The sequence below is a fragment of the Cetorhinus maximus genome, chromosome 24 (assembly GCF_964194155.1).
Source record: "Cetorhinus maximus chromosome 24, sCetMax3.hap1.1, whole genome shotgun sequence".
Classification (NCBI taxonomy): Eukaryota; Metazoa; Chordata; class Chondrichthyes; order Lamniformes; family Cetorhinidae; genus Cetorhinus; species Cetorhinus maximus.
The window spans coordinates 30,333,091-30,348,880 of NC_135902.1; the positions used below are offsets into that span (position 1 = coordinate 30,333,091).

Sequence of the window (15,790 nt, forward strand, 5' to 3'; positions counted from 1 at the left end):
TTCTATATAAAGTCCTTCCTTTTTTCTTCCAATTTTCCCTCCTTTCCTGCAAGGAAGTTACAGAATTTCTTAATAGCCATACAACTGAGATCAGGAACTCGGCATGCAAGGTATCACAAGTATGAACACGTATTCAAAGAAGAAAATTCACCATAAAGTATGCAAATTATGGAATTGCCCTTATTTTCCCAAACTCTAAAGAAATATTATATGTCATTCATTAAATATTGCTAGTGTGGAGTGGCCTAATTGTATTCCCATGAGTGATGTATGGTGTGCACTGTTTCACATATCCTTTGATGTTCTGATTTTAAAACATTGAAGGCTAAACTCACCAGGATAAAATCAAGGCCACACCTCCAACTAACCCCCACCCACCCCCCCACCCCCCACCAACACCACCCGCCTCCAACACCACCACCCTCCCCCACCACCGATTTCCCTTATGTTCTGTGACTTCTGTTGCATAAAAATCCACATAAAGATAGGGGTGCCATTTTTCTTTTTTGAAAGCTAGCCTCCCTCACACATCAGAGCACTAAGTTTCACATCAATGCATCACTTTTTCTCAGCATCAACTTTTCAAACTTAATTTCTCATTTGACAGATCCAGTCTATCAGTTCCCCTTTCCTCTTGCATCGCAAACATATTTTTCTCCCTTATTGTAATTTTTGCAAAATATGCTTTAGTCTTTAATGTGTACCCTCAAAATGTTCTACAGTATTTGCTAGCCAGTTGCCTGCTGCAGACATGGAGACTAACTTCCCATCTATATACCATATGTTCCCAATCACATGACTACACTGAGTGCAGCTCCACTCATCATTCAAATACATTCTCCCACTCAATTCCTGTTAAGGAAACTTGAACATATATTCCAGCTGTCTGTACTTGAAACAGACAATCAGCATTCTGGAGCCACTGTCTGCATGTTCGCACTCATAGGCCAAAATCAGCACGTACAGCCCTCCACGAAGCATTGCTGCTGCGCTAAAAGACAACAATAACTTATATTTATATAGCACCTCTAAGGTAATGAAACATTCCAAGATGCTTCAGGGGAGCATTATAAAACAAAGTATGACATCTAACCACATAAGGAGATATTAGATCAGATTGGTCAAGGGGATAATTTTTAAGGAGTATCTTAAAGGAGGAAAACGCAGTACAGAGACAGAGAGATGTAGGAAGGGCATTCCAGCACTTGGGCCTAGGCAACTGACTGCCACCAATGGTAGAGCAATTAAAATGCACAAGAGGCCAGAGTTAGAGGAATGAATGGTATCTCAGAGGGCTGTGGGGCTGGAGGAGATTACAGAGATGGGGCGGGGCAAGGCCATGGAGGGCTTTGAAAGCAAGGGTGAGAATTTTCAAGTCAAGATGTTGCTTGCCCGGGAGCCAAAGGAGCTCAGGGGTCATAGCAGAACAGGACTTGTTGCAAGTTCATACAGCAAAGTTGTGGCTAACCTCAAGTTTATGGGGGGTGGGGGGAGAGAGAGGGGAGAGGTGGTGAGAATGCAGGAGAATGCCAGGAACGCTTCGAAATAGTTGAGTCTAGAGGTAAAGCTGGCACGACAGACAGTTTCAGCAGCAGATGAGCTGAAACAGGGGCAGAGTCAGGCAATATCATGGAAGTGGAAGTAAGTGGTCTTAGTGATGGAACAATATGAGATTGAAAGCTTATCTTGGGATCAAATGTGACAGCAAGGTTGTGAACAGACTACCTTAAACTCAGGCTGTTGGCAGGGAGCGGGATAGTTTCAGGAAATAGGGAACAAAATTTGGAGTGGGGACCAAAAACAATGGCTTCAGTCCTCTTAATATTTAATTAGAGGAAATTTCTGCTCCAGTACTGGGTATTTGTTAAGCAGTCTGATAATTTAGCAACAGTAGAGCAGCTGAGAGAGGTGGTGGTGATTTAGAGCTGGGTGTCATCAACGTCCATGTGAAAACTAAAGCTTTGCCTTCAGATGATGTCACCAAGGGGCAGCATGTAGACGAAAAATAGGAGAGGGCCAGCGGTAACAATGAGGAAGCAGGAAGAGAAGCTATTGCAAGTGATTCTCTGGCTATGGTTAGATAGGTAAGAATGGAACCAGGTGAGAGCAGTCTCACCAGCTGGACAGCAGTGGAGAGGCATTGGAGGAGGATGGTATGGACGACCATTTCAAAAGCTCCAGACAGGTTGAGAAGGATGAGGAGGGAAAATTTATCTTTGTCACAGGCATAGGATTTCATTTGTGGCTTTGATGAGAGCTGTTTTGGTACTGTGGCAGGACCGGAAACCTGATTGGCGGAATTCAAAGATAGAGTTCCGGGAAAGATGGAAATGGATTTGGGAGTGGGCAACACATTTAAGGACCATAAGAAGACTTCTACTTCATGCTTTACTATGATTTCTGTACAATACAGGGAAGAATCTTTGTCAGATTAGCAACGCACAGTGTCAATCACAGTAGGAACATCAGTAGATACAATCTTGCTTAAAAAGAGAGAAGAGTGCAAGTCTTTAAGAATGGAGGGCAGAAGTAAAACTGGGAGCAGCAATTAGTTTGGGAGTGAGGAGACAACAAAAAAGGGAGAAGATAGAAGCTGCACTTTTTGAGAGGAGGAGGCAGTATCTAGTTGGCCTTTTGAAAACCCAAATGTCACTTACATTTCAAATCTTTACAAAAAAGGAAATAATTATGAAGTGCAAATATGAAGTATAACGTGAATCAGAATGTGTCACTGCTAATCTAAAAATTCAAATTTTCAAGTGGATAATATTCCCATACCTCCACACAATCATTGGAGTGGGGGCAGTATTTAGAAAAACTATTACAACTGTAGATTTGTGGCCTCTAGCCCTGACTGTAAAAAATCAATTAGACTACACGCAAATGCCATAATTAGCCATTAGAGCATTGCTTTTATATTAAAAAAAGTTTTTTCTCTTCGTAGTGCATCATGGGTGGGATTTTATGGTTCTCTGTGGTTCCAGTCCCCCACAGGTAAAAAGCCTATGGCAAACCCGCACCCTGTTCCAGTGGGCTTGCTCCGCAGCCTTTTAATGCCCAGAGGGCTGTTAAGTTGCTCAGGGAGAGACTACCATCCCCATCTGGGCCACCTGATGCTTCCCCCATCATGTGTAAAATTGTGTTGGGTTCGGGGGCTAGTGGGTAGTCACCAAGATAGGCACCCATGGCATCGCACCTAATTTTATCCTCGTCCCACCTTGCCTGCAGGTAAAATTCGGTAAAATGCTACCAGCAGGAAAGGTACATTTTAGGGTATTAGATTCGGCTGAGTGATAGTATAGTTGCCTCTGAGTGAGAAGATTGTGGATTCAAGTCTCTATCAGATCTGGGCACTTGTTCTAAGTTAACACTTTAATGCAGTATGAAAGCAGTGCTGCATTGTCAGAAATTGGGTTTTCCAATGAGTCATTATACTAAGGTCCCAAGCTAATCCATTCCCTGGAACTGGCTGTCACTGACAGCATTGGTCAGTCCAGATGGGCTGACCTTTCAGACCAGTGTGCTCTGTTTCTGCACAACTTATAATTTGTACGTGGATCGTTCCCCCATCCTTGGCGAAGTCAGGGGAAATGTTCGGGCCGCAAAACTCATGTGAATGCACAGTCAGAAACCCCGAACAGATTCAGTTCCTAAGCCAAATCTTTGCACAGGTCACAATGCCCTCAGGGCAAATTGTGCTCTGATTGCCAGTGATTACAATTCAAAAGTAGTTCATTGATACACAGCCTTAGGTTGTATAAATGCAACTTTTTAAAACAGCCAAATCATCAGCTGACAGAAGGCGAGTTTATTACACAATTATGTTTTAAAGAGTCTGGCATATATGCAACCCTCATAAGCACATGCAAAATTTTACTTCCCAAACAATGTTGAAGCTATTCGTGACTTTTTTTGGTGATTTTTTTGAGTCTCTATCTAGCCATCTCTCTATCTATTTGTGCCTTGTTCTGATATGCATCAATTGCACCAATGGGAAAAAACCTTTGAAAAACTTCTAAGAACCATTATTCTCTGATTCAGTGTTTACTGACTCCACATGAGGTTCCCTATTTGGGATTTAGAAACTGCAGTTCTATTATTTTTTGGCAGCCAGAGGAGGAGGAGGGACATCATCGTCAAAAAAGGCTGAGCACAGTGATTCACTGGGGATCAAAATCATCTCTAGTACATTACCTGGAGCCAAAAAAATCTGCAAGAATGTTTGTAATGCTAGAAATGCTGAAAGATAAGAGAACCTTTCTAAGCACATTTCCATTTTATTGACTAACACATGAATTATACACATCAGCATTGATCAGTTTTCTACTATGTATTCTACTTTTCAGTCAAAGCCCAAGAAAATGCAATGAACCGAATATTAAAGGATCTGTCAGAACTGATATATGAGGAATAGACAGTTGGGTGAGATACCAGAGGGCTGCCAGTGTCTGTGAGGCTATCCCACAGCAAGAGTTGGTACACTCAGGGGAGATAAGTGGGATGAAACGGAAAGATATCAGCCCATAGAAAGGTCTATAAAATTTTGGAAAGATCTGTGAAGCCATTTTCCAGAGGGTTCGTTCTATCATTTTATTACAGATGGGCAGCCAGATGTACATGCAGGCAGGTCCACCACTGGTGCTGCTTCTCCATAGAAGCTGCATATGCTGCTGGTGCCTTCAAAGGATTAATCTACCCAGGAAGCACTTAAGCAACGTACGCAAAACTGCTAATATATTGAGCTAGGTTTGCATGCATTGATACTGTTGCATATTTAATACATTGAAAACTTTTTGTTCGTCACCTTTTACAGCAAGTACTTAAAAACAGCCACAGCCAACGTTCAATTACACAACAATGAACAGTTCACAAAGAGGCACATTATAGTACAAAGTTTAACATTTAACGCTTTAGCAGACTCCTTTTAAAAATAGAACGTGTTTCTTGGTGCTAATAACTCTTCAGTTCCGAGTCTCCCATTAACCACAGCCGCTGTAAAACCACATAACTCTATTGAAACATTAACAAGAAGGATTACCTCCAGTGTCATGTATGATGAATAGCTACTAATGAGTTCCTGCTGTGCAACTGGTCACTTCAATAATATGAAGAGCATCCTCCATCAATAGCTGACATGCAGCAAAATAGCTTTATTCATCCTCTGTAGCCAACAGGATTGCTTCAAGCACGTTTTGCACACTGCATTTTAACTAAGTCAGATAAATTAATTTGGGGCAATAAGAATTTGTTTAGACTGTTGCATTTTCATTCACCATTGCAATACAGTTCTCCAAAGACAACAACATGGATGACAGGCCTGCTGAGAACCCTATTTGCAGAGTCAGGATTATCTGATATGAAGGACACTTTATACAATCTAGACAAACTATTCAAAATCCCTTAACTAACAACAGGACAAAGAATCCTTCTAATTTTACGATGCCAGGCAAGGGTTATTCAATTTGAATTAGTGGGTGACTACATGAATCAGAGATAATTCATGCAGTTCGGGTGTATAGTTGCACATTTCCTAGAGATGCGTCAGTCCATGTCTGCAGGAGTTGCTACCAATTTATCCACATCTAAATCCTTATATTTTCAAGTTCTTGACCTTGGACAGTTAGATTAATATTTATAGTAACTACAAATAGGGTCTGAAATACAAAATCAAGAATAAGATATTTAGATCTGAAATAATATCACCCATGTTGTACAGAAAATCTGAACTAAACATGCATTCCCTAGCAACCACTAGCCAAAGAAAACACTGAGTTGCAACCATGAATACAAGAAAACAAAGATTTCAGCGTTGCTTTGAGAAAATAAAACTGCACAGCACCTCATCCAAATTTACAGTATGTCGGCCTTAACCTTATTCCAAATTGCTGAATCAACTTGGATATAAAACTGACCCGTAGTATTGTATTTGTTTATGCTTATTGTTTGTCATTTATTGTTATTCGGTTGCGGTTACTTGCTGGATTTGGCATTGCATTCTAGTGTCGAAATGCTTCTACAATTTTTCTTTTCAATATGTCAAAATGTCAGTTAAGCAACCAGTTGGTTCTTTCATCCAATTTAGATAGATATAATCATCAACCTCCAATCATCTGTTTCTGAATCTTGTGTACACAAAATAGATATGCAACATCTGTCCAAATGGAAACTGCCAGCCCTGTTAGAGAAATGAAAGCAACTTCCATCTTCAATTATGGGAAATCAGTTCGGTATACACACAAGCTAAACCTTCATTTGCCAGGTATCCAGCTGTGGAGTTGCAACATTAAAAAATTCTCTCAAGCTTGTGCCCAAAACATACTATTCCTTTAAGTTCCAGACCACACTTCTAACAATACTGTTTGAAGTACAGTATAATATCACTAACAAAAACATGAGATGGGATTGAATTCAACATATTCTAGCAGTAAATATGTTATTGCTGTTAACTAATATATCTACTTATCCTAGTACCTCTGAACTGAAGAGGCTAGAAGATTTTCAACAATTATTATATTCTTATGTATTGCCTTTAAAATTCCAAGCATTTGAAGTTAAACTTCTACACTGCATTGAACCACTGTGGCACCTACTGGTAAAATGCTGAATTGGAGCCATAGCACAGTGATAGAGGAGGTAAGAAAATGAGCAGTGTATTCTACAAATCATAATGGAAATGAGAGCTCATTTAAGTGTGAAATGTTAAAAGAGAAACCTTTTCCAAAATAACATTCAGCAAATCTGGAAACTTGATAAAATGCCAGTGCAAAGCACGCTCTGTATGTAACTTGTTAACAAAAATATACACCATTCATACCCTTTCATGATTCTAAAGAAATCACTTACCACTGCACTATATTCATCTGTTTTTACAAAAGACCTTCAAAAATCAACATAAAAATACCAAACCACACCTGTTGTAACAAACAATATCTAAAACTGTTAGCCACTGAATATTTCTAGGCAGCAAGACATTTGCTTTCTCTATATTTCACAAGGTACGGATGCTGTAAATTGTTCAGTAAAAGCAAAGGAACTAACATTATCTGGTTCTTTATTTCTATCCATCAACCAGTATCATACACAATGTGGCATCACACAACTATATTTGTAAATGGATATCACAAATTAAACTTTGATTGATAAGAAATTTCAAGTAATTAAGAACTTGCAAAAAATGTAATTATTGAAATGAAAATGTCATTACTGGCATGTGCAGGCAAGATGTCCTGTTTCTGGTTAAAGCAGAACCTGCAGAATGTGAGGCCACAGTGGCATCAAACACCCCCATGTACAGTTTAATCCATTTGTTTGCTTTGGTTACATTTTCTTCCAGCACTTTACTCAACATCCTCCAACACTGCAATGATGGGACACCATCGGTTGCTGTCTTCGCCAATCTCTGTCAATGTGACTCTTTTTTTTTTGTTTATGAATATTCAAGCACAAGAACAGGACGATTTCAGGCTTTGTTCAGAGCATAATTAATAAATCTTGCCCTCTGGCCTCCATAATCAATATGCAGAGTATTACATTTCTATATCCTCCCAATTCACACAGCTTATTCAGACCTTCCAACTAACTACTCATCACGTGAAATAAACAGTTTTCCAAACATCTTGTTTTTTTAATTCATTCATGGGATGAGCAAGTATCTGGCAAGGCCAGCATTTACCTGTATTGCCCATCCCTAACTTCTTTTGAGGAAGGTTGGCAAGTCACTTTCTTGAATTGCTGCAGTCCATATGTTGTCGGTACACTCACTGTGCTGTTGGGGAGGGAGTTCCAGGACTTTGACCCAGAAACAATGAAGGAACAGAGATATAGTTCCGAGTCAAGATGTGGTGTGGCTTGGAGGGGAACTTGCAGGGGGTGGTGTTCCCATGCTTCTGCTGCCCTTGGCCTTCTAGGTTGAGGTGGCGGTTTTAAAAGGTGCTGTCGAAGGTATTACATCCTGACTCTTCCAAACCACTTTGCCTTGTTACCTTTCCCAGTTCTGAAAGGCTGCCTAAAAATCCATTTGTTCAACCATGTCTTTCGTTGCCTCCTACCCACCACCAAACTCTTATTTCCTGCTCGGCGTTTTACTTGCCTCTCTCGTAAGACACTCTGAAACGTTCATTATGAGAAGTGTTCTACAAATGATCAATTGTCTTGTATGTTCTGACTACTTTAGAAGAAATAAAGAAAATATGAATGATGATATAGTAACTGTTAATTTAAATGATTACTACTTTGAAAAGTTAACCATTTTAAACATTTGTTTTTTATGAACAGGTTTAAAACTTGATTTCTATCCGTTCCTCACCTCCATTCTTAGTATCCACACTGAATGTGAGGCTTCAAATGAAACTTAATTTCAGAATGATTAATGGGACTTAAATAATGCAAACATGCATTCAATAGGAAACATAACCATTAACCATAATCATTAACTGCCATAAAGTGCTACGCATGAGCGCAGAAGTAGCAGAATAACTTTCAGGTCCATGACCCTTGTGTGCCGAAATGCAGTAAGAGTCCATACTTATTACTGCTCAGGCTCATTGCATGCAGTGCAACTGGTGAAAAGGCATGTGGTTTATGGGATCCCCTGAACACTTTAAGAGATAAATGTTTGAAATCTGTACTGTGTTATAAAGTAAAATCACCAAAAAAATAACTTTCAAAATAATTTTAGTATCATGATAAAACTGATGTTAATGCTTTTGCCCTCTGAACATGAAAAGATAACTGAGGAGCTTTAGATATATGTGAAACCAGGTACATGCAGATCTTTCTCCTTGTAAGCACAGTACAATCAGCAGTGTAACTCAAATCATATTCAAACACATCCAAATACTGCTCTGTGCAATGTTGAAATAAATTTAATGTATTTTTCTGAAATCAAAGGTAAATTATATTTAACATTTGAACAAACCGTCATCATTTGGGGTTCATTTTTACAACTAGGAATTATTGCCGAGTCTTAACATGAGCTGTACAGAATACATTTATTTCCAAATAAATGTTCAAAGAACTCAATAAATATTTGGAAGAACTCAGCAGGTCTGGCAGCATCTGTAGAGAGGAGCACAGTTAACGTTTCGATCCACATGACTCTTTAACAGTTGTTTTGGATTTCCAGCATCCGCAGTTTTTTGCTTTTATCACAATAAATATTAACCTGGTGAAGTGACATGTCCTACATCATAAAAGTATGACCATTTTCATCACAAGGCATGAGTTAAATTTTCAAATGCAAATACAAAACTGTAACTGCAGGAACAATACAAGTAAAACAAATTCACAACTTTTCCAAAGACTTGGTAGCTAAGTGTTCAGTGTGAGACTAGGCCATGCAAGAGCGAAGATGCCAGATCCAGTTCCCAAACTGTGTTGAGCCAGCTGGTCTCAGCTAGAGTAGCTGCAATTGGCCTCAAAATCCCATGGCTGACAAACGAGAAAAAAAAATCAGCCTGGTTTCTAGCCAGAAGACTGTGATGGAAAGTATCTATTTATGAACATTAATTAAGAGAAATTGGGCTTTTCAGTGACGCCTTTAACAGTTGAATAGCCTCCTGATACTCCATTGACTCACACGTGGCCACTGAGATGAGGTTGCCAAAAACTACCAACACCTATTAAATCATGCACAAAAAAAGCCAGCACCTTCAGGGGAAAAGAATATTGAGGGGGAAAAAACAAATTCACAGACTTAGGTATGTTTTAAAACAATAATGATACCTTATGAAATTTAGCAAAACACACTAACTTTACATTTGAGAACACAAACATAAACTGCAGAAACTTTATAATTACGTTACATGACATGATCTGAGCCTCGATTACAGCCTTGTAATTCATGGAGAAATAGCCATTATTCTCTGTACAATGTCTCTATAGACAGTGAATAGAGACCTGACAGATTCCATAATCTGCTAAATCTGCCCCGGCTTCTTGTCCTAACAGGAATCTCAGCTGGAGCTCTTGACCATCAATCAGGAGTTTTCAACAGGTCACAAAAAACTCTTGACAAGCTATTGTTAGCAACAGCTGCAATGGATGTACTGCAGATGATCTATCTATATTTAAAAATATCCTTAACTGCACAAAATTAGCTAGAAAAAAATGCATATTTCTTTTTAAATAGTCTCCAAACAATCTTTACACGCTACTACAACCATTTCCATAGGCATTTCAAACCAACTTTTATGGTCACGGATACCTTTATAGTCCTCACAATGAGCATATAATTTATGCAAAACAAAGGTATTAAATTCTGTGATGCTAGATCTAAATTTCGCTTTCACCAAAACACATAGGAGTTGGTTTAGCATTGTCTCAAAATTGTATTCTTATAACCTTCACAATAGTAGTTCAACCAAACTAACTTCCCTATAATAAAATAAAAGCAAAAAACTGCGGATGCTGGAAATCCAAAACAAAAATAAAAATAAAAATACCTGGAAAAACTCAGCAGGTCTGACAGCATCTGCAGTTAACGTTTCGAGTCCGTATGACTCTTCAACAGAACTAAAGAAAAATAGAAGAGAGGTGAAATATAAACTGGTTTTGGGGGGGGGGGGTGGAACAGCTCTACCTGTTCCACCCCCCCTTAAACCAGCTTATATTTCACCTCTCTTCTGTTTTTCCTTAGTTCTGTTGAAGAGTCATACGGACTCGAAATGTTAACTGTAATCCTCTCCGCAGATGCTGTCAGACCTGCTGAGTTTTTCCAGGTATTTTTATTTTTGTTCAACTTCCCTATAATATTGCACCACCATCAAAATCACATAGCAACTTTGGTTATATGTGCATTTTAAATCACATTAGGGCAAAAAAGCTAGGGAAACACATATCGAGAGAAGTAAATATTTTGGATAATTACCTGTTTGAGTAAAGTGGCTTCTCATATATCCTTTAAGCTTAAAGACTTAATTCTTTTTATTCATATACTTAGTAAAAAGCTCCAATGTGCTTCACAGGAGCGTTATCAAACAAAATTTGATACTGAGCTACATAAGGAGATATTAGGACAAATGACCAAATACTTAGACAAAAAGGTAAGTTTTAAGGAACATCATGAAGGAGAAAAGAGAGGCAGAGAGATTTAGGGGTCGAATTCCAGAGCTTAGGTAGCTGAAGGCAAAGCTCTCCATGGTGGAGGTTTGGGGGGGGGGGGGGGGGGGGGGTATGCACATGATGCCAGAATTTGAGGAATGTAGGTATCTCAGAGGGTTGTAGGGCTCGACGAGGTTATAGAGATAACGAGGGGCGAGGCAAGGGAGGGACTTGAAAACAAGGATGAGAATTTTAAAATCGAGGCATTGCTCAGCCAGGAGCCAAAGTAGTTCAAAGAACACAGGAGTGATGCATAGTCGGGACAGGTGCAAGTTAGGATATGAACAGCAGAGTTTGGATGACCTTAAGTTTATTGACAATGAAAAGTGGCAATACGACCAAAAGTCCATTGGAATAGTCAAATCTGGATGTAACATCTACAAGGATGAGGTTTTAAGCAATAGACAAGCTGAGACAAGGGTGGAGTTGGCCAATGTTACAAAAGTGATGGTGGGGTTGTGTGATTGGAAGCTCATTTCAGATCCAGATATGCTACTGAAGTTGCAAAATATGTCATTGGAGGAAATTTCAGATCATCTAGTATTGGATGTCGGACAAGCAGTCTGACAATTTAGGGATAGTGAAGGGGTCGAAAGAGGTAATAATTAGGTAGAGCTGTGTTTTTTTATCTCTTTCACGGGATGTGGGCGTTGCTGACTAGACCAGCATTTATTGCCCATCCCGAATTGCCCTTGAGAAGGTGGTGGAGAACCATCTCTTGAACCACTGCAGTCCATGTGACGTAGGTACATTCACAGTACTGTTAGGAAGGGAGTTCCAGGGTTTTGACCTAGGAACAGTGAAGGAACTGCAACATAGTTCCAAGTCAGGATGGCATGTGGCTTGAAGGGGGCTTGCAGCTGGTGGTGTTCCAATGTGTCTGCTGCCCTCATCCTTCTAGGTGGTATAGGTCACAGGTTTGGAAGGTGCTGTCGAAGAAGCATTGGTGAGCTGCTGCAGTGCATCTTGTAGGGGAATGGGATGCTAATCAAGCAGGCTGCTTTGTCCTGGATGGTGTCGAGCTTCCTGAGTGTTGTTGGAGCTGTACTCATCCAGGCAACCGGAGAGCATCCCATCACACTCCTGACTTGTGCCTTGTAGATGGTGGACAGCTTTTGGGGAGACAGAAGGTGAATTATTCACCACAGAATTCCCAGTCTCTGGCCAGCTCTTGTAGCCACTGTATTTATGTAGCTGGTCCAGTTCAGTTTCTGGTCAATGGTAACCCTGAGGATGTTGTCGACGGTGGGGAATTCAGTGGTGGTAATGCCATTGATTGTCAGAGAGTGATGGTTAGGTTCTCTCTTATTGGAGAAGGTTATTGCCTGGCACGTGTGTGGCACACATGTTACTTGCCACTTAACAACCCTAGCCTGAACGTTGTCAGGGTCTTGGTGCATATGGTCATGGATGGCTTCAGAATCCAAAAAGTCACAAGTGTGTCATCAGGGTACACCTGGAAACTCACATGTTTTCAGTTACAAAGCTATTTAAAGAACTTGTTATTCATTAATAGGATGTGTGTGTCCCTAATTGCCTTTGAGACAATTGAGTGCCTTGCTTGGCCATTTCAGTCAACCACACTGCTGTGCCACCAGAATAATATATAGGCCAGACCAGGTAAGGACAGTAAATTTCCTTCCCTAAAGGACAATAGTGAACCAGATGGGTTTTGATGATAACCCGGTACTTTAATGGTCACCATTACTGATACTAGCTTTTATTATAGATTTATTTAATTAACTAAATTTAAATTCCCCAGTTGCTGATTTGAAGTCATGTTGCAGGATCATTAGTCTGAATTACTAGTCCAGAAACATAACCGCTATGCTTTTGTATTCGTAGGTAAAAAGAACTTGCATTTATATATTGCCATCTGGAAGTCACAAAACACTTTACAACCAATGAAGTAATTTTGAAGTGAAGTCACTTTTGTACCATCAGCAACCAATATGCTCACGAGGTCCCACATATAGCACTGTGATAATAACCAGATAATCAGCCAGGATTTTGCAATCTGCGGCAAAGAAAGCTGCCCACAAAAATCTAGCAACCTCTGTGGTGAGAATTTCCCCTTTCCCAACAGCAGTTTAAGTCTGGTGTCAAAAAATCAAGGGCATGTTTGGCATGCAGCAACAGTTATGTTGCAAGCTAGTAGGCAATCCATCAAATTGAATCAAAGAATAACAGAACAATGACAGTGCAGAAGGCAGCTATTCTATCCATCTTATCCCAGCAATTTTTCTTTTGTCAGTTGCTTATCCAGTTTCCTCTTGAAAGCCATGATTGAATCTGCCTCCATCACACTCTCTGGTAATGTATTCACAATCCAAACCACTCGCTATGTAAAAAAGTTCTTCATGTCATCTTTGGTTCTCTTGCCATTTACCTTATAATCGATGTCCTTTAGGTCTCAACCCTTCTGCCAATGGGAACAGTTCCTCCCAATGTATTCTGTCTAGACCTCTTATGATTTTGATCACTTCTATCAAATCTCCTCCCACCTTCCCATCCCCTAAGGAGAAAAGCGCCAGCTTCGCCATTCTATCCACCAAACTGAAGTCCTTCATACCTGAAGCAATTCTTGTAAGTTTTCTCTGCACTGCTCTAATGCCTTTGTATCCTTCCTAAAGTGTAGTGCCAAGGATTAGACACAATACTCTTGCTGATGCTGAACTGAGGATTAAAAAAGTTCATCAGAATGTCCTTCCATTTGTACTCTCTGCCTCCGTTTATAAAGCCCAAGATCCCATATGCCTTTTTAACTATTTTGTTAATCTGCCCTGCAACCTTCAACAATTTGGTTTCTCTGTTACAGCATACCCTTTAGAATTGTATCCTTTTTTATACTGCCTTTCCTCATTCTTCCTACCAAAATGTATCACTCCACATTTCTCTGCATTAAATTTCCTCTTGAAACCTATCACTATCCTTTGCATAGTTCACAATACTTCCACGTTTGCGTCATCCGCAAGTTTTAAAATTGTGTCCTGTGCATCAGAGTCTAGCTCATTAATGTACATCGGGAACAGCAGTAATCCTAGTAGTCGTTGACCTGAAACATGAACTCTGTTTTTCCCACCACAGATGCTGTCTGATCTGCTAATACTTCCAGCATTTTCTGTTTTATTTCAGATTTCCAGCATCCACAGTATTTTGCTTTTGTCTGAGTCTGGATCCTTGGGAAACCCTAATGTATATCTTGCTCTAGTCAGAAAACTCTCTTTTTCCTGTCACTCAGCCAACTTCATATCCATGCTGCCACTGTCCCTTTTATTCTTCAGCTGCTTCATCAGTGACCTTCGCTCCAACATAAAGTCAGAAGTGGGGATGTTCGCTGACGATTGCACAATGTTCATCACCATTCACGACTCCTCAGATACTGAAGCAGTCCATGTCCATATGCAGCAAGAACTGGACAATGTTCAGGCTTAGGCTGATAAGTGGCAAGTAACATTTGCGCCACACAAGTGCTAGGCAATGACCATCTGCAACAAGAGAGAATCTAAACATCTCTCCCTGACATGCAATGGCATTACCATTGCTGAATATCCCACTATTAACATCCTGGGGTTACCATTGACCAGAACCTGAACTGGGCTAGCCATAAATACTGCGGCTACAACAGCAGGTCAGAGGCTAAGAATTCTGTGGAGAGTAACTCACCTCCTGACTCACCAAAGCCCGTCCACCATCTACGAGTCAGCAGTGTGATGGATTACTCTCCACTTGCCTGGACAAGTGCAGCTCCAACAATACTCAAGAAGCTCGATACCATCCAAGTCAAAGCAGCACACTTGATCGGTGCCCCATCCACCAACTTAAATATTCATTCCCTCCATCACCAGCGCAGCAGTGTGTACCACCTACAAGTTACACTGCAACAACTCACTAAGGCTCCTTTGACAGCCCCTTCCAAACCCGCAACTTCTACCACCTGGAAGGAAAAGAGCAGCAGCTGCATGGCAACACCAACACCTGCAAGTTCCCCTCCACGCCACACATCATTCTGATTTGGACCTATATTGCCACTCCTTCACAGTTGCTGGTTCAAAATCATGGAACTCCATCCCTAACCGCACTGTGGATGTACCTGCAAAACATGGACTGCAGCTGTTCAAGGTGGCGGCTCACCAACACCTTCTCAAGGGCAATCAGGGATGGGGAATAAATGTTAACCTAGCCAGCGACGCCCACATCTTGTAAACGAATTTAAAAAACATTCTACGAGCTTCAACTTTGCTGGAAAACTTATTATCTGGCACCTTATCAATCAACTCCATGAACACCAACTACATCAACTAATTACCATCAACCTCTGTTACCTCCACAAAATTCCAATCAAATTAGTTATTTTCCCTTTAACAAATCCATGCTGACTTTCCTTAATGAATCCACATTTGTCCAACTGACTGTTAATTCCATCCCAGATTATCATTTCTAAAAGATTTTCCACCACTGAGATTAACTGACTGGTCTGTGACTTCTGCGTTTATGCTTGGGTCATTTTTTGAAGAAGGGTGCAACATTTGCAATTCTCTAGTCCCCTGGCACCACCTGTATATCCAAGGAGGATTGGCCAGTGCCTCCACAATTTCAACCCTTACTACTCGCAGAATTCTTGGATGCATCCCATCCGGTCCTGGTGACTTATTAACTTTATTCACACACAGCAAAACACAAAGTTAAA

At 40.3% G+C, this 15,790-nt stretch overlaps 1 protein-coding gene across 5 annotated transcripts in view; it reads right to left on the reverse strand.

Annotated features, from left to right (window-relative positions):
• Nucleotides 1-15,790, reverse strand: part of stx8 (syntaxin 8) — a 178,755-nt gene that overhangs the window by 90,131 nt on the left and 72,834 nt on the right. The window contains exon 7 of one of the 5 annotated variants that reach the window (XM_078570946.1): nt 7,276-8,167. The exons of the other annotated variants lie outside the window; for them this stretch is intronic. Within the exon in view, the coding sequence (XP_078427072.1) occupies nt 8,133-8,167 (35 nt within the window). The 3' untranslated portion in view covers nt 7,276-8,132. Of the gene's footprint in view, nt 1-7,275; nt 8,168-15,790 lie in introns of those variants that run through there. 5 annotated transcript variants of the gene reach the window in all.